The sequence below is a fragment of the Mauremys reevesii genome, unplaced genomic scaffold, assembly GCF_016161935.1.
Source record: "Mauremys reevesii isolate NIE-2019 unplaced genomic scaffold, ASM1616193v1 Contig15, whole genome shotgun sequence".
NCBI lineage: Eukaryota > Metazoa > Chordata > Testudines > Geoemydidae > Mauremys > Mauremys reevesii.
The window spans coordinates 224,495-248,892 of record NW_024100771.1 but is presented as its reverse complement, the minus strand read 5'-3'; the positions used below and the strand labels follow the sequence as shown (position 1 = coordinate 248,892).

Below are 24,398 nucleotides of genomic sequence, written 5' to 3'. Positions count from 1 at the left end.
TCCTCAGCCAATCAAGGTTGAGACTTTGAGGGGTGGGAGGCTAAGGGTTCTCATCAAATAGCCCAAAGAATGGTGCAGGTCACCACCGAGGGGATCACTCTCACAGCACTATTCCCATCTCACCTCTCTGTGAGGGCCTCGGCCCCCCCTGCCCCAGGCCCTCTGCACACACAGAGCTCCTGGTGGTGGGAGGAGAGCAGAGAAAAAGGACAAAGGAAGCAAGAAGAGAAAGGTAGGAGGGACAGAGGAAAAGGGAAAACAAAAAGGAGAAACCCCAATGTCTCCAGTAATTCTAAGGGACAAAGTCCTAGGTCAGAAATAAAATGTTGCCCCCACAGTCTAGTGTTTCCCTTTCCTAAAAATCAGCCGGACCCTGATGGATCAGACTGAACAGGTTCCAAACCTCTCAGAGGCTCTTACCTTCTATACAGGGATGTCTGTTTTCCATCAAAATCAAGAAAAGGAGAAAACTCCAAAGAGGGTCCTCCTTGCGCTCACGTACATGAAAGTGAATTCTCTCTCAGTCCTCAAGGAGAGACCTCGAGAAGGAGACGTGCTGAAGCAAAGCCACAGGGATCTCCAAGGTTGCCTCTGTCCTGCACCCTTGTCCTGCCCGGCTGATGTCAAGATCTCTCTGTGAGATCATCGCCTCCCCACCACCTTTGTCCAATAGGCTGAGGTCCTGCCAAAGGCCTTTGTGATGTCACTGCCACGCCCAGCCCTCCCCTGCAGTGCTGATGTCCTGCCCCTGTCCAGCCACACTGGATGTTTGAGCTGCTTCCCCTGGATCACCCCACTCAATGACTCTTCATTGTGGGATGACACCGACTGCACAGTAGAACACAAGAGGCTCTTCCCCAGGCCGCAATCAGCTTTTCATAAGTTAGTAGACTTTATGGCCAGAAGGAACCATTAGAGCATTTAAACTGATCCCCTGCATATCCTAAGGCCTCCTGTAGGTCAGAAGAGCTGGGTTTTTCTTTTACTCAAACATTTTCCAGAAAGGCATCTAGTCTTTATTAGAAGATCTCAAGAGACGGAGAAGCCATCATTTCTCTTGGTAGTTTGTTCCAATGATGAATCACCCTCTTACAAATTTGGGTCTTACTGTCATTATACTTTTTCTGATTTCTGCTTCCATCCATGGGGTCTTGTCATGCCTGTCTCTGCTAGATAAAAGAGCCCTTTTATACTCAACATTTTCTCTCCATGAACTCAAGCAACTCACCTCTCATTTCTTCTTTTGTACATATTAAACAGATTGAGCTTTTTCAATGTCTCATTGTAAGGCATCATCCCCATCACTCAGTTATGAATCTTTTCTGTACCCTCTCCAATTTTTTAAACATAATATTTAAAATGTGGACACAAGAACTGGATTCAACATTCCAATATCAGTCTCACCAATGCTGGATCACTTCCCTTACCATACTCACTACTCTATCCATCCAAGAATGGCTTTAACCTTTTTTACCACAGTTTCAAATTGACAGATTATGTTGAGCAGCTCGTCCACTATGGTCCCAAAACCCTTTTCAGGGTCACTACTTTCCAGCGGACTGTCCCCCATTCTGAAGGTGCCACCTGACTCCTTTGGTACTGGAAGCATGGGTTTGCATATGGCTTTATTAAAACCTAATTATTCAGTAAGTATTTTAGAAGAACTAGCCCACTAGAGAGAGAATCATGAATTACGCAATGAATGGAGAAAATCAACAAGAGCAATCAAACACATGTTTAGTTATGGCTTATTTCCTTGGTCTTAAAAGAGAGTAACAAGGACCTGAGTCTCCTCCCTCACAATAGCCCCATGGTCACCCAATCAGCATTGAGACTCTGAGAATCAGAAAGCTGAGAGTTCTCACCAGCTGTCCCAGGTCATCACCGGAGGGAATCACTCTTAGAGCACTATTCCAGCCACATGTCTTTGGGAGGGCCTCCCGCAATGAGAGTTGGAGTGGAACCCCCACTCCCCCCATCCTCCACCCCTCCCGCACACACTCCACATGCACAGACAGGTCCTGGTGGTGAAAGGAGAGCACGGAGAAGGGACAAAGATGCAAGAGGTAAAGAGAAAGGAGGGAGAGACAGGAAAAGGGAAAACAAAAAAGAGAAACCCCAATGTCCCCAGTGATTCTAAGGGACAAAGTCCTAGGTCGGAAATAAAATGCTGCTCCCACAATCTAGTGTTTCCCTTTCCTAAAAATCAGCCGGACCCTGATGAATCAGACTGAACAGGTTCCAAACCTCTCAGAGGCTCTTACCTTCTATACAGGGATGTCTGTTTTCCATCAAAATCAAGAAAAGGAGAAAACTCCAAAGAGGGTCCTCCTTGCGCTCATGTACATGAAAGTGAATTCTCTCTCAGTCCTCAAGGAGAGACCTCGGGAAGGAGACGTGCTGAAGCAAAGCCACAGGGATCTCCAAAGTTGCCCCTGTCCTGCACCCCTGTCCTGCCTGGCTGATGTCAAGATCCCTCTGTGAGATCATCACCTCCCCACCACCTTTGTCCAATAGGCTGAGGTCCTGCCAAAGGCCCTTGTGATGTCATTGCCACACCCACCGCTCCCCTGCAGTGCTGATGTCCTGCCCCTGTCCAGCCACATTGGAAAGTTGACCTGCTTCCCCTGGATCACCCCACTCAATGACTCTTCATTGTGGGGATGACACCGACTACACAGTAGAACATGAGATGCTCTTCCCCATGCTAGACTCAGTTTTCATAAATTAGCAGACTTTATGGACAGAAGAGACAATTAGAGCATGTAATCTGACATCCTGCATATCACATGCTTTCTGTATAGCATGGTAGCTAGTTTTTCACTAAACACTTTCCAGAAAGGCATCTAGTTGTCATTAGAAGACATCAAGAAATGGGAAATTGCCACCACTTCCCTTTCTAGTTTGTTCCTTTGGTGATTCATCCTCACTGTTGAATATTTGTGCCCTATTTCTAATATGAATTGGTCTCTTTTGAGTTTCCAGCCACTGGGTTTTGTTATGCTTTTCTCTGCTAGATTAATGAGCCCTTTAATACCTGATATTTTCTCTCCATGAAGTCACTTCAACACTTCAATGATGTCACCTCCTGATCTTTTTGATAATCTAAACAAGCTGAGCTCTTTCAATAGCTCACTGGCAGGCATTTTTCTCTAGCCCTCAAAACCTTTCATTGCATTTGCTGCCCCATCTCCAATATTTCAAAATCTTTTTCAAAGGTGGACGCCAAAACTGGATGCATTATTCCAGGATCAGTCTTACTGATGGTGAGTCACCTCCCTATGCTATTCACTGCTCTTTTCCTACATGGTCACCACAGCATCACACTGGTTGCTCATGTTGAATGGCTTGCCCAGCATGGCCTCTAAATCCTCTTCAGTTAGTGCTTTCCTGGATACACGTCCCCATTCTGTAGGTGAGGCCTGCATGCTTTGCTGCTAGGTATAGGACCTTTCATTTGGTTATTTCCCAACTTGTTTTCTTTGAATGGGTGCGGCTTATCAAGGGATCTGATTGCTCTGTGTCACTGCCCTGTCCTCAGCATTAATTACCACTCTGCTAATATTTTATCACCCACCAGTGTTTGCAGCAGTGATTTTATATTGTGTTACAGTTCATTGATATTTATTTTCAAGAATTAATCCTTGAGAGCCTCTTCATATCCCTAGTGCCCAGAACTTGCTCCACACAGTTCAGCGAGAGAAGGCTGCCCAGCCCAGCTGTTCCATAGGGGCTATGCACAGAACAAACTTAGGAGCTTGTGTTATCCATAGGTTCTAAACAAGAGGCAGGGGTCATCAGCTTACAAAGACACTCCAGACCAGTAGCATAGACAGGCCCCAAATGTATCTAAGTTTCCCACCTTGCAAAATAGGAGGGAAAAAACCATAACCTTGATTAGCTTTATCTCATAGTTGTCGAAACTGAGGGACACAGAAGCAAAGAAATTCGCTCATGATCAAAAAGCCAGGAATAGAAAATGGCAGATCTGCTGATAGTCATTCCTGGCCCCTAGCCGTGTTTATCCTGCCCTTTCTGCTTCAGCTCCAGTAACAACCCAAGTAGAGGTTTTCTTCTTCTCCATGTTCTTTAACTTCACGTCACCGTAGAAGAAAGATTTTTTTCTTACCAGCTGGCTCAAATGCATGTAGATGTCTTTCCAGAAGATGTGCTCTGGCTCAGTCACATGTCCTAGGTTTTCTGGAGGAAGCACTCGGTGACGTTCTAGGGCCTGTGTTATACAGAAGCAGCAAAGAATCCTGTGGCACCTTATAGACTAACAGACGTTTTGCAGCATGAGCTTTCGTGGGTGCCTTGCATCCGAAGAAGTGGGTATTCACCCACGAAAGCTCATGCTGCAAAACGTCTGTTAGTCTATAAGGTTCCACAGGATTCTTTGCTGCTTTTACAGAACCAGACTAACACGGCTACCCCTCTGATGTTATACAGAAGATGGACATAATGGTCCTTTTGGACCTTAAACTTTTTCTTTTGCTAGGAGGATAATGCTGGACATTTTCTCACTTTCACTTTCCTTTGGAATAATTTAAATCCAGTCCAAAGGATTTCCTCTTCCACTGTGTCTTCAGCACCTTTCATAGAAACAGTTACTATTAGCCCACAGGTTTCCAGTTTCAGGCTGTCCCAGGATGAGATGGCCATGAAAGGGGTTGCAGCTCAACTGAACCTATTACCTAGGATCCAGGCCTGTTGGGTGATATAAGGACAGCCTGTGCTCAGCCAGGAGAGAGACCCCCAAAGGGAGCAGGCCTGGGAGGGGCTTGGATAGTCATTTCAAGGCAGTTTAGGTTCGCAGTAGGGGATGGAACAGCCAAGCTGCTAGGGATGGAAGCTGGGCCTCCTGGCAGTGTCCAGGAACGAAAGCACAGCATCTGCCAGGAAGGGATTCCCCACAGAGGGACAACATAATCTCCCAGGGAGGGAAAAGGAACTCACTGCCATTTCTTAACCTCATGGGGTGTTCTCCTGCTCCGCCAATCCCAGCCCTATTTCAGCATCTCCAGGTGCCTGAGGGATCAGGAACCAGCTCATCCTGCACCTGGTACAGAGATGGAGGTTGATGACCTACCTGCACGTGGTGAACATGGTGCAGGACAGCACTCAGGACATGCAAATGCAGCTCCAGATCTGGGAGCAGCTTCCCTTTGCTGGGAGGAGACTGTGTATGAGACCTTGCAGGTTGGGGGTGGGGATGAGACAGGCACTAACATGGGCATGGACATTTGGGGAACAGGACAGAGGCCGGGGTTGGGCAAGGAGGGCAGGGACTTGGGAAGAAAGAGAGAAGATCAACCACTTTCTGAATGTCGGTCAGGATTATCCCCACTTTAGAGAGTGGGAAATTGAGGTACCACATGGGAGCGGGATTGCGATTTAGCAATTTTGTTCACCGGCCCTGCTGGAAACTCCACCCTCCAACCATTGTGAACCAGGACCGAGGACACCATTCCACTGTCCTGTCTGCATGTACCTGTCCACCTGCAGACATTGCAGCTGGCACATGAATTGGTGCAGGCAATGTAACTGAGCTGGATGAATCACCCTGCAGGCCCACATATCCAGCATTCTTCCCTGAGCAATCAGTCCCGCTGTCTGCTCCGCCTCTCTTCATCCAGAAACCTCTAGAGCAGTCTCTCTTTGTGGATTGTGTCCTTCTCCTCCTTGGCTCTTTTGAAAGCAAGGCGCTTGTGGCTTCTCTTTGCCCCTATTGGCAAACCTCCTGCACAGTCCTCATCCTTCTGGCCCACTGCTGGACACTTGTAGCACCCGCAGTCCCAGTCAGCAGTCTTGGCCCAGCAGGTGTTCAAGTGTCTTCCAATGGAAGGAAACAGAGGCTAATTGTATTGCCTGGAGTGGGGGAAAGACTCCCCCACTTTGCTTTCTGTCTGCCCACAAAGCCATGATTTGCAACACTGTGGAATGCTTCTAGATCACTCTTTCATAAATTCTCATATACTCTCCATCTCACTTCCAACCTTGGAAAATTCACAGAGGCACAAGCAACCTGTCTTCTGACAATGGCCAATGGCAGGTTCTCCAGAGGGAATGAACAGAACAGGTATTCATCAAGCGATCCGTCTCCCATTGACCATTTCCAGCTTCTGACAAACAGAGGCTAAGGATACCATTCCTGCCCAGACTGGCTAATAGCCATTGATGGACCTTTCCTTCATCAATTTCTCCAGTTATTTTTTGAGCCCTCCTATAGGCTTGCTGTTCACAACGTCCCTTGGCAAAGAGTTTCATGGGTTGACTGAGCGTCAACCTGTTGTTTTACTTTAAATCAATTTAAAAAAATTAGGACCCTAGATCTGGCTGATGCAGGGTAGGCTGAAGTCGTGTTTTGGAGACTGTGACAAAGTTCCTCCTCTACCTTGGTGAGTCCTGCACTTATTGGCAGATTTTGCTCACCTCAGAGATTCACAGTAGCCCTCAGTTTGGCCACTTTCGTGGCTCAAATCTGACGTTCGCTCAGATAACTTCATCACTGGCCAGCATGGGGAAAAAAGAGTAAGAACAATCCCCGCAGTTTCTGCTGATCCACCGTGTGCGTCGGGGAACAGCCCAGAGACCTTCCCCTCTGGTGGAACCTCCTGTGTTGGATCAGGAGTTGGGAGGTTTGGGGGGAACCTGGGCCCACCCTCTACTCCGGGTTCCAGCTCAGGGCCCTGTGGATTGCAGCTGTCTATAGTGCCTCCTGTAACAGCTGCATGACAGCTACACCTCCCTGGGTTACTTCCCCATGGCCTCCTCCAAACACCTTCTTTATCCTCACCGCAGGACCTTTCCCCGGGTGTCTGATAATGCTTGTACTCCTCAGTCCTCCAGCAGGACGCCTTCTCACTCTCAGCTTGTAGTGCCTCTTGCTCCCATAGGCGGCAGGTTTGTATAATTTTTGGTGGGGCCCAAAATGGTGGTGCCCCACCGCTCCCGCCCTGTAAGCCGATATAAAATGAAGCTACAACGCGTCAGCGCCACAAGATTACAAGGGTCAATTAAAAGTGGAAAGTCAGAAGCATCACTTGCCTACTTCAATATACAGTATTATATTTTGTTGCACCTGTTGTGATGAAGTGGCAATGTTCTTAATATTTTCTCTGAATACTGTGTGGGTGCCTCAGTTTCCCCTGCAAGATGCCAACTGAAGGTGTTGGGGACAAAGAGATCAGGTGGCCTCCTTGTCCGGAAGAGACACAGAGGCCAGAGGAGGGAGTGTCAGTTTGGAGCTGGCTGGGGAAATGGGGAGAGACTCAGAACTTGGTTCTGGGCTCCCCAACCCGCAAGATGGACCTGACAGAGGGGTTCTGTTTTCTATACCAACAGGCTCTGTTTAAACAGTGTTCCCGTCATCTAATAAACCTTCTGTTTTACAGTCTGACTGAGAGTCACATCTGACTGCGGAGTTGGGGTGCACGGACCTCTGGTTGCCCCAGGACCTGCCTGGGCACACTCGCTGTGGAAAGTGCATGGTGTGGAAGGGCATGCTGAATGCTCCGAGGTCAGACCCAGGAAGGTGTAAGCTTCTTGCCCTGGAGACAGTCTGCTCAGAGAGGAGGCTCCCCCAGAGTCCTGACTGGCTTTGAAGGAGTGGTTCCAGAGCATCCCAGCATCCCCTTCCACCCCATGCACTTCCCAGAAGTCCGCACAGGCACTAACACTCCCTCCTCTGGCCTTTGTCAAGAAGGCTAACAGCATTTTGGGCTGTATAGGTAGGGGCATTGCCAGCAGATCGAGGGACATGATCATTCTCCTCTGTTCAACATTGGTGAGGCCTCATCTAGAGTACTACGTGCAGTTTTGGGCCCCACATTGCAAGAAGGATGTGGAAAAATTGGAAAATCCAGTGGAGGGCAACAAAAATGATTAGGGGGCTGGAGCACATGACTTATGAGGAGAGGCTGAGGGAACTGGGATGGTTTAGTCTGCAGAAGAGAAGAACGAGGGAGGATTTGATAGCTGCTTTCAACTACCTGATAGGGGGTTACAAAGAGGATGGATCTAGACTGTTCTCAGTGGTAGCAGAGGACAGAACAAGGAGTAATGGTCTCAAGTTGCAGTGCGGGAGGTTTAGGTTGGATATTAAGAAAAACTTTTTCACTAGGATGGTGGTGAAACACTGGAATGGGTTACCTAGGGAGGTGGTGGAATCTCCTTCCTTAGAGGTTTTTAAGGCCCGGCTTGACAAAGCCCTGGCTGGGATGATTTAGTTGGGAATTGGTCCTGCTTTGAGCATGAGGTTGGACTAGATGACCTCCTGAGGCCCCTTCCAACCCTGATATTCTATGATACTCTAAACTGACCACCAAATTGAAGTTGTGTGTTTTTCCCAGGTGAGGACTCTGGGGCAGGGCTGGGGATAAGGAACTTGGGGTGCAGACAGGCTGCCCCAGGGCTAGGGCCAAAGAGGACTCCCCTCCACCCTCCCTGGCAGCAGCAAGCTCCAGGGGAGGGACCCCTCCTCTCCCCCGCAGTTCACTGGTCAGGATCCAGTTGAGCCTGACCAGACACTCTGCAGAAGTTTACAGCACCTGGAGAAAACCCACAAACTGGGGTCCAAAGCCGAACGCTCACAGAGTGCCCAGGAGATACCCATGGTCCACCCTGTCGAACGCCTTCTCCTGATCCAGGGAGAAGAGGGCAAACGACAGACCATCCCTACACCCTAGTTCCAGAAGGTCCTGCACCAGATACAGGTTATCAAATATTGTGCGGCCCGGGACGGTGTAGGTCTGGTCTGGTCTGCAGCGGGGGAGACTCCACGCGATGCTCCCAGCGCCCCTCCTTCACCTGCCCCCATGTCCATTCCCCAAGCCTCTGCATCAACCGCTGCTGCTGGTCCACTGCTACCACCCCCACTGGGGCACCAGCAGCAGCAAGTACTGGGAAGACCTCTGCTGCTGCCACATCCCTTGCCCCTCCCAATTTGGGGGGTGCCCCCCCAGCCGGCGGGAAAGGTCAGGGACGAGAAAAGGGTAAGGGCACCGCTAAAAAAGAATGGGCCCTTCATGGCAGGGGCTACCCCCGCTGCCCCAGCCCCTCTACCGGCCATGGCATCCCTCCCCGCTGCTCCCTCCACCAGCTCTGCGTGTGCCCCTCCCCCGGCCCCCAGGGCGTACGCCCAGGTGGCAGAGGCCCTCCCGCCTGCCTCTATTTCTCCGCCCACTGCTTCTGCTATTATTTATAGCGGCCGGGGCCCCTTCCCCACCTTGACCAGGAAGCACAGCGTCCATTGCCTTCTGGTGCCCACCTCGCCCAGTGATGAGCTTCCAAAATATTAACAACTGGTTCCCTCCTCCTCACCCCATGAGGGGGTCATGACCCCCCCTGCCCCCCGGGACTCCTGCCCGGCCCCCCAGGACCCCTGCCCTATCCACCCCCCTTCCCTGTCCCCTAACTGCCCCCTGCCACCCCATCCAACCCCTCCTCTTATTCCTGATGGCCCCCGGGACCCCCAACCCATCCTACCACCCCTTCTCTCTGTCCCAACTGCCCCTGGAACCCCTGCCCCTGACTGCCTCTCACTGCACCATCCAACCCCTGGTCCGTCCTGACTGCCCCCTCAGGACCCTTGCCCCCATTCAATTCCCCTGTTCCCTGCCCTCTGACTGCCCCAGTCCTGACCCTAATCCATCCACCCCCCTCTATCCAACACCCTCTCCCTGCTCCCTGTCCCCCTTACCGTGCTACCTGGAGATGGGGGCCGTGCCACCCAGAGTCGGGGCTGGGAGCCACGGGCGCTGGGCTGGAGTTGGGGGCTGGGCCAGAGCCACTGGCCAGCCTGAAATCAGGGGCTGGCCTGCAGTTGGGACTGGGGGCCAGCCCAGAGCCATTGGTCAGGCCAGAGTTGAGGGTCAGGCCAGAGTTAGGGGCCGGGGGCTGGCCAGGGGCTGGGGCCCAGCCCAGAGCTGGGGGGCCACAGTCGCTGGCCGGCCTGGAGACAGGGGTCAGAGCCGGGGGCCGGCCCGGAGCTGCGCCGCCCTGCCAGAGTCGGGGTCAGAGCCGGGGACTGGCCCGGAGCCGTGCCGCCCAGCCGGAGTCAGGGTCAGAGCCGGGGGCCGGCCCGGAGCCGCGCCGCCCGGCCAGCCGGAGCCGGGGCCGAGCCGCGCCGCCCGGCCAGCCGGAGCGGGGCCGGCCCAGAGCCGCGCCGCCCGGCTGGCCAGAGTCGAGGCCGGAGCCAGGGTCAGAGCCGGGGACGCGCAGCACCTAGAGCCCTCCTTGTGCCCTCCCCCGCTCCAGCTCACCTGCAGGAAGCTGCTGCTTCCTTCTCAGCCCTCCCAGGCTTCCTGCGCTAACAGCTGATTGGTGGGAAGCCCGGAGGGGGAGCCTTCAGAGGAGGAGGCAGAGGCAGAGCTGGAGCCAGGTGAGCTGAGGCCGGGGGCAGGGAAGGGAGCTGATGAAGCCTTTGTTAAATTTAAAAGCCCTTTACAACTGGTTCTAAAAGGTTTTCTAAATTTAACAACCGGTTCGGGCGAACCGGTGCGAACTGGCTGCAGCTCACCACTGACCTCGCCCCACGTGGAGACCTACATGCGGGTGTTGGCAAGGGTGGTGGGGCCCACGGCCATCGTGGCGGCCTCCAAAATGTACGGGAGGTTAGTCTTCTTCCTGGCATCGGAGGCTGCCGCCCAGGAGGCGGTAGAGACGGGTCTGGCGGTGGGGGGCATGTTCGTCCCCCTGGAGCGATTGGAAGACCTGGGGGTCCGCTTGATCCTGACCTCCGTCCCTCCCTTCCTGCCCAATGCTGCCCTGCTGCCTGCCCTTTCTGCCCTGGGGTGCCCTATCTCTGTCATCAGCCCTCTCCCATTGGGCTGCAAAGACCCCGCCCTCCATCACATCCTCTTGTTCTGCCGGCAAGTGCAGCTTCAACTGCCGCCAGCGGTGCGTGACGGAGAGGCACTCGAGGGGTCCTTCCTGGTCCCCTACCAGGGAGCCTGCTACCGGGTGCATTATTCTATGGGGGAGGCCCAATGCTACCTCTGCCGGGGGATGGGGCACGTCCAGAGGGACTGCCCCTTGGCCCGGCATGGAGGAGCGTCCGGGACCCCTGAGCCCCGGCACGGCACCATCCCAGTCATCGCCGACACCTCTGGCTGCCCGGTGCCCAGAGCCGCCCCTCCTCCTTCCCAGCCCATTACTGCTCCCGCTTGGGCCTCAGGGGTACCTCCTCCAGGGCTCCCAGACGAGCGGGAGAGCCCCGCCTCTGCTATCTGTGATCTGGCGAGGCCTGTGGAGGAGGGTGCGGCGGAGATACCGCCAGGTGCGGGAGAGGGCCAGCCCCAGGGAGACTCCTCCCTCCTACATGCTGCCCCACCGTTGCCTCCCTGAGTCCCTGAGCCATCACCCTTGCCTCCCCGACCCGCCCCCTGTTAGCCAGCCCCCGGATGATGCCATGGAGGGCTGGTCCTTAGTGCAGGGGAAGTGGGGCAAGTGGAAGGCTTGGGCCACTTTCCATCCTTCAGATTCGGAGACTCCCCCGGAAAAGCAGGAAGGGGGGCACCGATGCCGCACCTTCCGCTTTGCCCCCTGACAACTCCCATTCATTAGTGCTGGCTGGTGACAACGTAGCAGCACCGGAAGGTTACATCGTCCCTCCTCTGGGGTCCCTTCCTATGGAAGCCCCCATGGAGCCCCTCTCGCCCCCACTACCTTCTGTAGCCCCTGTGAGCACTGAGATGAGCGTTGCTTCGGATGCTGGTGGGGAGAACCCTGGGGTGGTGGAAGAGGATCTCCCCTCCATCTATGAGGAGATCGAGGCCCTGGGTCTGACCCTGGTCATGCAGGGGGAGGATGACCCTCTGCCAGTGGGCCTCGATCTGAGTGACCTCACCCCGGTTCCCCTTTCCCTGGGTTCCCTTCCCCTAACCGTTGCTTCTGCTCCTGCCTCTGAGGGTCCCCTGGAGTCTTCCATCTGCCCAGCCGGAAGTGACACCCTGCTGACGGCCGCCAAGCCTATTGAGGCGATGGCCAATGCCACACAGCCGGGACCAGATTCCCCTGAGGTGTCCCTCTTAGGCGTGGGGCAACCGACCTCCTTCCTGGGCGGAGACCTCACTGACGACCATCCATCTCCAGATGCCGGGGCTGCCACACCAGCTGTAATGGCTGAGTCCGGCATTGTTGAGGGTCCCCTTCCCACTCCCCAGATCCCTGAGCCAGACCGAGAGGGGCCACCTTCCAGCAGCCCAACTACTGTGGCTCGGGATCCTACTTCTGCCCCCATCCCTGATTCTGTTCCTGATCCCTGCCCTGCCCCTACTCCTGACCCCTGCCCTGTCCCCGATGCCGGCCCCGTCCTTGTCCCCTACACCTCCCATGCTGCCATTGCTGCCCCTGGTGCTGCCTCCTTCCGTATCCCAAAAGATACCCCCCAGGGAGCGGCCTTTGTATTTCCCTGTCCCGACCCACCAGGGGCTGCTGTTTTCCCTACGCTACCCCCTGTTGAACCGCGGACCGGGGCAGGCCATGTGGCGTCAGCCCATCGGATGCCACGTCAGGGATCTGTCCCCTGCCTGCCCACCTCGGTGGGCCACGGGGCTGTGACGGGGGCCCCGCTGGGTGACAGTCATAGATCGGTAACCCTGCCCCCCCCCATATGCTGAGAGAAGAGCTGTGGGAGTTCCTTGAGGATGTCCATGATTCCCATAACAAGGTCCAGCTTGCGCTCCAGGGGTGGGGGGATTTCCATCAGATCCTCCGGGCCGTGAGGGCCCTCATGGGGGAGGATAAGAGGACCAGGAAGCAGGCCGCCGCGGCCTACCAGCGGGTCCGCCTCTTCCGTGACTCTTTACTCACCTACGGGGTAGGTCACAGATTGCTGCACAGCCCGACGGAGGCCGAGGGCGTGTCTAATGGTGAGGATCCCCCCAGCCCTCCTCATGGCTCCAATCATCTTTGCAACGTTAAACACCCAAGGCTGTAGGATGGGTCTCCGCAGGAGCCAGGTGCTCCCCTTCCTTCGTGAGGGGGCATACTCTGTGGTTTTCTTGCAGGAGACCCATACGGATCCGGCTGCTGAAGCTAGCTGGTGGCTGGAGTGCAGGGGACAGGGTCTACTTTAGCCACCTCACAGTTCTCTGGAGGCGACCCTGTTCTCCCCCAACCTATGGCCCTAGGTGCTGGGGGTCGCCGAGGCTGTGCTGGGCCGCCTGCTGCACCTCTGGGTCAGCATGGAGGGGCTTGTGGTCAATCTCATCAATGTTTACTCCCCAACATCGGGCCCGGAGAGGTTGCATTTTTATCAGCAGGCGTCCGCCTTCCTCAGCTCCTTGGATCCTCGTGAGTTTCTGGTCCTGGGCGGGACTTGAACACCACCCTCGAGGAATGGGACCGCTCAGGGACTGAGCATTGCCCGGCCGCTGCAGACGTCTTCCGGGAGATCATCAAACGTCACTCCCTGGTGGAAGTCTGGTGCAACCACCACCCGGACGACGTCTCGACATTCACTTTTGTCCAAGTGGAGGCCCATCGGTAATGCCACTCCCAGCTGGACCACATCTACTTGTCACGTCTCCACCTTTCATGGGCCCACTCCTCCAGCATTTGGCCGGCCCCCTTTTCAGATCACCACCTTGCCACCGTAACGTCCTCTCTCTGCGTGGAGAAGCTGGGGCCGGCCTATTGGCATTTTAATAATAGTTTGCTGGAGGATGCGGGATTCGAGGCATCCTTCTGGGAGTTCTGGCTGGCCTGGTGAGGGCAGCAGCATGCCTTTCCCTCAGCGCAGCGGTGGTGGGACTTGGGGAAGGTGTGCGCCCAGCTCTTCTGCCACGACTACACCCACCAATGGAGGGATGCGGCGATAGAGCAGTTGGAACGGGAGGTCTTAGAGCTGGAGAGGCGTCTGGCCGCCAGCCCTGAGGATCCATCCCTCTGCGGAGCGTGCCGGGAGAAGCGGGAGGAGCTCTGGGCCCTCGAGGATCATCGAGCCTGGGGCGCCTTTGTTCGATCCCGCATCCGCCTCCTTTGGGAGACGGATCACGGCTTCCGCTTCTTCTATGCCCTGGAGAAAAAGAGGGGGGGCCAAGAAGCACATCACCTGCCTCCTGGCGGAGGATGGCACCCCCATCACGGATCCGGCGGAGATGTGTGGAAGGGTAGGGCCTTCTACGCGACTCTTCTCCCCGGATCTGACTGATCCTAACGCTTGCAGAGTGCTCTGGGACGGACTTCCGATGGTCAGCGCGGGCGACCGGGACCGGCTAGAACTGCCTCTCTCTCTGGCTGAGTTCTCGGAAGCCCTCCGCCACATGCTCACCGATAAATCTCCGGGCATGGACGGGCTGACCGTGGAGTTCTACCGCGTGTTCTGAGATGTCCTCGGCCCAGACTTAGTCACCATCTGGGTCGAGTCCTTGCAGAGGGGAGTCCTCCCTCTCTCATGCAGGCGAGCCGTGCTTGCCTTATTGCCAAAGAAGGGGGACTTCTGTGACTTACGGAATTGGCGTCCCGTCTCGCTCCTCAGCAAGGAATACAAGATCGTAGCCAAGGCCATCTCAATGCAGCTGGGATCCATGCTGGCAGATGTGGTCCACCCAGACCAGACCTATACCGTCCCGGGCCGCACAATATTTGATAACCTGTATCTGGTGCAGGACCTTCTGGAACTAGGGTGTAGGGATGGTCTGTCGTTTGCCCTCTTCTCCCTGGATCAGGAGAAGGCGTTCGACAGGGTGGACCACGGGTATCTCCTGGGCACTCTGCGAGCGTTCTGCTTCAGACCCCAGTTTGTGGGTTTTCTCCAGGTGCTGTACACTTCTGCAGAGTGTCTGGTCAGGCTCAACTGGATCCTGACCGAGCCGGTCAGCTTCGGGCAAGGAGCGCGGCAGAGGTGTCCCCTCTTAGGTCAGCTGTACGCTCTGGCGATCGAGCCCTTCCTCTGTCTCCTCTGTCGGAGGCTGACGGGGTTGGTGCTTTGAGAGCCGGAGCTGCGGCTGGTCCTATCGGCGTATGCCAACGATGTGCTCCTCGTGGTCCAGCACTCAGGCAATTTGGCATGGGTGTAGGCTTGCCAGGCCATCTACTCAGCGGCCTCCTCTGCCCGGGTCAACTGGGTCAAGAGCTCTGGCCTGGTGGTGGGGGGCGGGTGGCAGGTGAGCTCCCTCCCACCCGTGCTTCAGGCCATCCGGTGGAGCGCGGGTCCACTGCTCTATCTCTGTGTTTACCTTTCTGCCACGCATCCGTCTCTGCCGGAGAAATGGCACAGTTTAGAGGGCAGGGTGATGGAGCGGCTCCAGAAATGGACAGGACTCCTCCGGTGCCTTTCCCTCCGAGGGAGGGAACTGGTGCTCAATTAGTCCTGTCCATACTCTGGTACCGGCTCAACACCCTGGTCCCGGCCCCGGATTTCCTGGCCAACCTCCGGAGGGTGGTTCTGGAGTTCTTTTGGCCAGGACTGCACTGGGTCTCTGCAGTGGTCCTCCACCTGCCCCAGGAGGAGGGAGAGCAGGGCCAGCAATGCCTGTGCACTCAGGTCCACGTCTTCTGCCTCCAGGCCCTGCAGAGGCTCCTGTATGGTGCTGGTAGTCCGGCATGGAGCGTCTTGGTGCACGCCTTCCTCCGCTGCTTCTGAGGGCTCCGATATGACCGGCAGCTCCTTTATCTCCATCCGAGATATCTTCCGCAAGACCTCTCTGGGTTGCCAGTCTTCTACCAAGACCTCCTCCGGACCTGGAAGCTCTTTTCAATGACCAGGTCCATGGCGACCACCATGGGGGTTGATCTCTTCACGGAGCCCCTGCTACACAACCCCCAGCTTCATGTGCAGGTGGCGGAGTCCCCCGCGGTGCGTCAGAGGCTGGTCTTGGCAGGAGTCACCAGGGTCAGAGACCTCCTGGACTATGACTGGGGAGACTAGCTGGACCCCTGACGCTCGCTCAGCGCATGGGGCTCTCCAGACCTCGTACTCCCCGGCACGTACTTCAGGAGGTGAAGGCCACTTTACCGCCTGCTGCTCGGGCCTACCTCGATCGGGTCCTGTGAGAGGGCACGCCCTGCCCACCCTCCACCCCAGGCCCTATGGACCTTTTCATCGGGCCTATGCCCCATGGGACCCAATCAGCCCCCCCACCTTTTCACTGTGAGCCGGCTGCCCGATCTGCAGCCGGTTCTGTTCCAGACCGCACCACGGAAACATCTGTACATGCTCGTGCTCTGCTCCACAGTCTTCACAACCTCACCCTCGTGTCCCGCCCCGATACAAAGTGGCGGGACCTCCTGCCACCTCTCGAGGGTGAGAAGCTCTGGTGGGCCAGCTTCTACTCTGCCCTAGTCCCAAGGCCCGCCGGGGATGTCAGTTGGTGGCTCCTTCATGGGGCCGTGAGCACGGGCGTGTACTTGGCGCGGTTTACCCCTGTCCCCAACACCTGCCTCTTTTGCAGCATGAAGGAAACCCTGGCACACTTTTATTTAGAGTGCTCCAGGTCACAGCTCCTATTCCGGCTCCTCTTGGATCTCTTATTGCGTTTTTGGTTGCACTTTTCCCCTCACCTGTTCATCTGTGCACTCCCCATCCGTGGCCCCACAAAGTTGCGGGATCTCCTTACCAACCTCCTCTTAGCTCTGGCCAAATTAGCCATCTACAAAACCAGGGAGAGGAGGTTGGCCGACGGGATTTCCTGCGACTGTGGGGCCTATTTCCGCTCCTCCGTTCGTTCATGCATCCGGGCAGAGTTCCTCTGGGTGGCGTCCTTGACACCTTCGAGGAGCAGTGGGCGCTGTCCGGGGTTCTCTGCTCGGTATCCCCATCAGGTTCCCTTTGTTTAGCCCGATGACCTCACTCCTGATCCTGTTTTTTTCATTGGCTGTACCACGTAATTATTTGGTATCACAGACCTGTGGATCCTCCCCTTAGGCTGGGGAGAGGTCCTTCACCCGCCCGCTTCCTGGATACCAACAAGATCACTCTCCTGTAGCCATCTGGCCTGACCCTGTTACGGTTTCCATAATTAAAGACAAGTTCCATCTTTAAAGCCTGATTTTGCCACTTTTCCTACATAACAAAAAGGGAAAATATGGCCTTAAAATTGATACATGAGGTCTGAGGCTGTGGTGATTTTCTCTGCCAGAACTGAAGTTAGTTAGGCAAGGTGTTCATTACTTATGGTAGCCTGAAAGTGTAAGTAGTCGTTAGAATTCCAAAAGCCTTCTAACGAATTTATTTTTTTAAATGCCTCTAATTAGCAAAAAAAGGTGAGGAATAAAATGTAGCATCCTGGACATCTCTAGCTGGTATCTAGGGTCAAATTCTCTATTGCAACCAGTATCTGCTATGGGCAGGAGTCTTCACTCTTCAGGTTTCCTGAATTGAACCTGGGGTGTAGGATAGTGAATGGCCCTGTGTTACTCTGTACCCCACACCCATTGTTCTCACCCAGCTCCATCTTCCTGTGGATATCAAGAAGCCCACAGGACGGGCCTTCAAAATGCTTGTGGGCGAGTGGGGAGATAGTTTACACCTTGAGGGCAGCACAGCACGGGGGCATCCCTCCCTCTGGCCCCACTGGAGTCTGCAGGAGGGGATCTTCCCCACACCTGTGAGTGTTAGGGAGATCCTTGTTCAGCACATCACAAGACTCAGCCCTCTGATTCCATGTGCTGGGTGGTTAGCCACATGTCATTACACAAAGAGCCTGTGTGCCTCCTTATACAAACTTTCTGGGTCCAGGTCCTGCAGTCAGAGCACTTACCCAAAAGACCAAAGGCAACATGTTGAATGTTTTTGTTTGCATTAATAAATAACAAATAATTTCTCTTTGAACCTCAAATTGTGAAGACAAAGTGAGTCCCCTCCAGAGCAGGAGGGATCCTTAGTATGAGAAATGGGACTGAATTTCCTTTTCTCTCTCCCCTCTAGGACATCAAAGGCACCATGAGCAGGTAGGTGGCTCCTTCTCACTCTCCCTTTCACTTCCCAATGCAGGGAAGGGATTTTAAACATGAGATGTCACTCCCCATGGTCCAGCAGCGCAAAGTGTGGGGCTGGTTCCCAATCTCCCTTTGTGGAATTTAATCTCGGGGCTGTTGTCATTTTGACTAGACTCCAGAATAGAGCAGCCTGAGAAAAGAGTGATTTACCTACAGACGGGGATGTTATTTATAGTGTAGCTGGTGGAATAGAGACCTCAGAAGATTGGGGATGGCGAATGAGTCTCTCATTTCTAGGTCATAGACTCCAAACTCCACCTAGGTTGGTAGGGATGGAAAGTCAGGGCCATCTGATGACTATTCAGTAAGCTGTTTATTAATTGTTTCTAATTATGCAGTGAGCTCTAGCTGTGTGCTGAGCATGGCAAGAGATACGATGGAAGAGACATTCCCTGCTCGAAGGAGTTTATAACGTGCTATTATCAGTAGTTCTACGGCAGTGCCTAGAGACTCAAGGCAAAACCAGGGCCCAACATGCTGGGTGCTGCACAGACACACAGAGACAGTCCCTGCCCCAGGGAGTTTACAGTCTAAATAGACACAAGAGACAAAGGGCAGAGGGAGGAACGATTAAAATCAATTGAAGAGAACATTCAATAAAGACAAAGTGCTGCACGTTGGAAGAAAAAATCAAATGTACAACTACAAAATGGGGAATAACTGGGGAGACAGCAGGACTGTGGAAAAAGATCTGGGGGTTCAAGTGGATCACGCATTGAAGGAGGTGGCAGTGTGATGCTCTTGTGAAAAAGGCAAATGTCATTGCGGGATGTTGTCCCAAGTTGCTGTATTCACCACAGGTGGTGCCTCCTCCTGGCTGTTCTGGGGATTAGCTCTCTTCCAGGGCCAACCCCTCCCCTTGCCGTCTCTCCCCTTGTCGTCTTTCTATCACTCTACAGCCTCATATCTCTCTCCAAGAGCTGCAACTTCCTCTTCGTGATTCAGCCTCCAGCTAAGTCACTAAATTGTTTCCACTTCTGACGTACAGAGTCTCACTGGTCCCACTGTCCAGGCAATGCCACTCCATCTGTGGCTGGTAGGGGAACTCAGGCCCGCCCACTGCTCCAGGGTCCAGCCCAGGGGTCCTACCACATGCAGGCAAGGTCTGCTCGCTCCTTGGGCTTCTTCCTGCTCACCTCTATCAATGTTCCTTCTAATTTTTGACAGGCCATTTGCACAAAACATTTCTTCTGTGCAAATTCTTGTGCTTCTGCACAAACTTTTGTGCACGTGGTGTTTCACCATGTGCATGGGGTTTAGGATCTGTGTGCGTGCACACACACGCACAGCTTAGAGTGAACCGTGCCTCCCATCGGCTTTCTTCTCCACCCTTCTCTCTTATAGAGGTTAGACTAGATGACCCTGGCAGTCCCTTCTAACCCTGTGATTCAAAGTACTCCCTTCCCCCAGGGCCAGGCTCCTAGCATGCTATTCTTTCCTTGGGTTCCCTCTTTCCCTTTCGAATGCACAGAGGCTGGCTGCAGACTTTCTTCCTGGCTTTATAGTAACCCAGTATAGTAACCTGCTCAGCTGAGCTTCATCGTCCAATCAGGGGTTACTTCTCTGGCCTAAACCGCTCATGTGTGGCCTGTCTCCCTAATCTCCTCTTTCTCAGCTTCTTTCACTCTTTTGGGGGGCTGATGTGGGGTGAACACTCCACCACAGATGTATTAACAGGAGTGTCATAAGTAAGACACAGGAGGACGTTGTTCCACCCTTTCTGCCACTGTGAGGCTTCAGCTGGAATCCTGTGTCCAGTTTTGGGCATCACCGTATAAGAAAGATGTGGAAAAATTGGAGAGAGTTGAGAGGAGAGCAACAGAAATGCTCAGAGGTTTAGACTGGATGAGCTGTGAGGAACAGATGAAATAAATGACTGTTTTTAGTCTAGAGAAGAGAACTCTGAGGGAGGGCCTGATACTGGTCTTCAAATCTGTCTGAGGTTGTTCTACAGAGAGCGGTGATCAGTTGTTCTTCAAGTCCAGAGAGGGCAGAACAAGAAGTAATCGGTTTAATTTGTAACAAGGGAGATTTACATCAGTGTGACGGGTTCCCACAGTGCAGCCTGGATTGTGGGACTGCTGAGCCTTCCAGATCCCCAACCTGGGCTGCCTCTCTCACCGTGATGCTGATGTCAATCTACAAGCCTGACAGGCCCTGCTCTGACACAGACACCTATGGGCAGAGACACTCCCAGCTGTTTTACATGAATCACCTCCCAGCCATTGATGAACCAGCAAAAGAAGGCACCAGCCAGTTCCCCTGAGCTCCAGCCCTGCCCCCCAGAACCACACTGACTCACACTGCTCAAGGCTCCCTGGGCAGTGCAAGTTCATTCAGTCGTTTACCGTCCCTCAGTGTGGAGTGGACACACACTGGCCTCTGTAAGCTGAGAACCCCTGTGCTTGTGGACTGACCATTGTATGTATTCAAGGAGCTAAATAAAAACATAAATTATCTTTGAAATGGGTTAGTGGATCTCACTCCAGGTCCTGGTAGAATGGGCATCTACATCACCACAAGGATTGTCACTAATTATCTCCCTTTAATGGTGTACCCACACTGACAATACAAGACCAAGGGGACATTCAGTGCAACTGAAAGGCAACTAGTGTAAAGCTGAGAAAAGGAAATACTTTTTTTTTTTACAGAATTCATTATTAACCCGTGGAACACATTGCCACATGATATTTCTCAGTTTCATAAATGCATACAGTTGAAGGCTAGAAATGATCATAAGATCATCACATTTGACCTCCTGTATAGCACAGGTTCTGACTTTATTATTCCCCTGGGGGTGTTTGACCCCCGCTCTGCCTTGGGCCCTGCCCTCACACCACCTCTTTCCCCAAGGCCCTACCCTGCCTCTTCCTGCCCTGCCCCGCCTCTTCCTGCCTTTGCTCCACCTCTTTCCCCCACCAGTGCATCCTGCCCATTTCTGAACAGCTTATCCCCAGTGGGCGGGAGGCTTTGGGAGGCAGGGGGAGGAGCTGATTGGCAGGGCCAGCTAACGGGCGGGAGGCACTGGGGGGGAGATGATCTGTGGGGATGCTGGTGGGTGCTGAGCTCCGACTTTTTTTTTCTGTGAGTGGTCCAGCCCCGGAGCACCTACGGAGTCGGTGCTGACGTGTCACAGGTCCTTAAATTCCATGCAGTTATTCCTGTATTCAGCCCAATAACTTGTATTTTACTAAATCCTATTGTGTGTTGACTAAAGCACCTTCCAGAAAGCCATTCAGTCTAGATTTGAAGATATCAACAGACAGTAACGAGTGAAGCTCCCTAGAAGTGGGGGAGAGGGGGCCCAGTGGTGCCCAAACTATGGCCCCACCCCTCCTCCACCTCTTCCCCCGAGACTCCACCCACTACTCACTCCTCTCCGCCCCCTCTCCCCATCACTTGCCTTTAAGGCAGGTACAATGGCAGAGAGCAGAGCTCTCCCACTTTTAAATGTGATGGGGCCATGACCCCCCTGTTCTGGTGCCCCTGTCAAGAGATGGAGAATCCACCACTTCCCTGGGCAGTTTCTGCCAATGGTTAATCCACCCGCACTGTTAACAATGTCTGTCTGATTTCCATTGGAATTTCTCTGGCTTCAGCTTCCAGCAGTTGGTCCTTGTTGTGCCTTTGTTTGGTAAATTGAGGAGCCCTTTAGTACCAAGTCTGTTCTCCCCATGAAGGTATTTATACCCCACACTCAAGCACCAGGGTTCTCTCGGTGCAAAGCATTTTCACCAGCCCTCAAATCAGTTTTGTGGGTCTTCTCTGCACCGTCTCCACTTTCTCAACATCCATTTTAAAATGGGGACACCAGAACTGGATGCAGTTTTCCAATATTGGTCTCACCAGAATGAAGGGGAAGCTTGTAGTGTCCAAGCTGGTATTGGACCTATTCCTGGGGCAATGGAGAATTTAATCCTCCATTGTCTGCTGAGTTACAACCATTCACTAGAATAAAACACATTTTAGTAAAACACAAATACTAATGAACTCTACAGCGAGTCACACTGGGTTGTTCTTCAAATGTGTGAGGAAGAAGTTTCAGAACCCAGCAGCCTTTTCTTCTGAACTGAACTGGAGAATTGGGGAATCTTCTCAAAGAAATGCATCTCTGGAGACCATAATGAGGAAATTCAAAGGTAATAAACAGTCACCTGAGTAATTTTCTCACATACGTTACACTGATAATTGACAGAGCTGGGGAAATCTCGTAGGGACCATGATTGTGGATGGAGATAGTCAACTAATTATTTGGAACGTATGAATTACCTACTCAGCTCTCAATACAGCACGTACACACTGGGTCAGGGGCCTAAATTCAGACTCCCTGGGGGTTTTCCTTTCTTAGCAGCTATGAACTTTAACCTGAGCTTGAGCTTCCTGCTGAATTAACCGTTTCTGAAGTATGTTTGTTTGGATTTTTTGTCTGCAAGGGCTCCTGTGTCATCACAGTCACTCTCTTGCTTTAGAGTGGGGTGGGGAACCTTTTTTCTATCACGGGCTATTGTCTGTGCTAATGGTTCAGGGGCAGATTTAAAGTTGACTGAATGCTAATCAGTGACAAAGTGTCTATGTATGGGTCTGTCTGTGAATGATGTGTTGGTTTCAGAGGGTTTGTCTACACAGTAATTAGACACCTGTGGCTGGCCCATGTCCACTGACTCCGGCTCATGAGGTTTGGGCTCGGGCTGGAGCCTGGGCTCTGCGACCCTCTCCCGTCACAGGGTCCCAGAGCCCAGGCTTCTGCCCAAGCCCGAGCATCTACACCCCAATTAAACATCCCCAGTGCCCGAGCCCTGTGAGCCCAAGTCAGCTGTCATGGGCCAGCCACAGGTGTTTAATTGCAGTTAAATCATCTCTGGGTCTGTCATGTAACCTTAGGTCATGTCCTTAGTTTTTAATGTTTGAGGTTATTCTTTAGTGATGTGTGTAATGGTTTGTACTGGTCTGAATTGCACTTAACCTCCTTAACTAGAACTTCATAAAGTTTGTTTTCTTTTCATTTTGCTTTTGTGTTAGACCATTAACAATGTGAATATATCCCTAAACACGACAACATGACATTTCATCTTTTCCACCCATTTCTTCCTCCAGACTTACTGTCGTCTAGACTGCGGTTGGACAAAAGGTAAATTTCTGGGATCAAAGGGGGAGTGAAAACTTTCCTATGAATTATGGTTGCCCTGGGCCCTTTAAATCCCTGCCACGGAAGCCTGTCCAGTCCGGCACGGCGCACTGGCTCTTGCCGGTATGCCATACCGGACCGTACCAGCTTACTTTCACCTCTGTGGACCTGGCTCAGTGGAGCTGATCCTTTCACTGTCACTGAACTGGCTCTGTCAGGGGTGTGAATTCCCCCTGCCCATGGCTGAGATCCCAGCGCTGCTTCCCATGCAGAGCTGGGTAAATCCGGGATAGGGGAGGTGGCCTGGTTCACTCCCCAACTGGGGCAGGTTCTGTCACTGACACGATCAGCCGCTGCCTCAGGGCTGAGCTCTGCCCCTCACGCTCTGATTCTCTCTCTGCAGCAAACCTGACTCTGGATCCAGACACGGTCCATCCCCAACTCATCGTATCTGTGGATCGAAAAAGTGTAAGAAGGGGCACACAGCAGGCTCTGCCCAACAAACCTCAGAGATTTGACACAGAGCCCTCTGTGCTGGGCTGTGAGGGATTCACCTCGGGCCGACATTACTGGGAGGTGGAGGTGGGGAGGGGAGTCTGTGATGTGGGGGTGGCCAGAGAGTCTGTGAGGAGGAAGGGACGGATCAGCCTTTACTCTGAGCAGGGGATCTGGGCTGTGGAGTGCTGGGAGGGTCAGTATCAGGCTCACACGTCCCCTGCACAGAGCATCCCCTTGTCCCCGAGCTGGGGACGCTGCAGGATCTGGGTTTATCTGGACTATGAACGGGGACAGGTGGCGTTTTTCAATGCTGGTACTGGGGACCCGATATTCACGTTCCCATCGGCCTCTTTCGCTGGGGAGAGAATCCGCCCGTTCTTCTGGGTTGTTGGTAGTGCGCTGCTCACCCTGTGTCCCTTAGGTGCCCTGTCTGTCCCCATGAAACAGTCCCCTCTAGCCCCCACCCCCTGATCTCTGTGACCTGGAGGACTCAGCCAGTCTCCCCCTGCACTGACAGGGCTGGGGGGGGGAGAGGGGGGGATGCTCTACCCGTAGCTCTATGGCTGGGGAGGTCTGTGTGAGGCTCTAGGCTGGGTCTCTGCTCCTAGGAGGCCAATTCTGTGTGGAGTTTGGGGGAATCCCACCAAGGAAGGAGGGAGCCCCCTGTGGGAGGGACCCAGCTGAGGGCCAGGGAGAGACCCCTCAACTGGGGGAGGGGAGAGCAGGGGGAGGCCTGGCTGAAGATGGTGGGGGGAGGGAGAGCACGGGGGAGGCCTGGATGAAGAGGCTGGGGGGGCGCAGCTGGGGCAGACCAGAGGGCAAATCAGGCGTC

The 24,398-nt window shown here is 53.7% G+C and overlaps 1 protein-coding gene across 1 annotated transcript in view; it reads left to right on the top strand.

The window, feature by feature from the left end:
- LOC120393123 (zinc finger protein RFP-like) overlaps window positions 1–24,037 on the top strand; it is a 209,827-nt gene extending 185,790 nt beyond the window's left edge. The window contains exons 4-8 of the mRNA XM_039517721.1: window positions 17,873–17,895; window positions 19,933–19,945; window positions 21,980–22,082; window positions 23,038–23,068; window positions 23,470–24,037. Coding sequence (XP_039373655.1) covers window positions 17,873–17,895; window positions 19,933–19,945; window positions 21,980–22,082; window positions 23,038–23,068; window positions 23,470–24,037 — 738 coding nt within the window. The remainder of the gene's footprint in view (window positions 1–17,872; window positions 17,896–19,932; window positions 19,946–21,979; window positions 22,083–23,037; window positions 23,069–23,469) is intronic.
- Window positions 24,038–24,398: the final 361 nt, after the last annotated feature.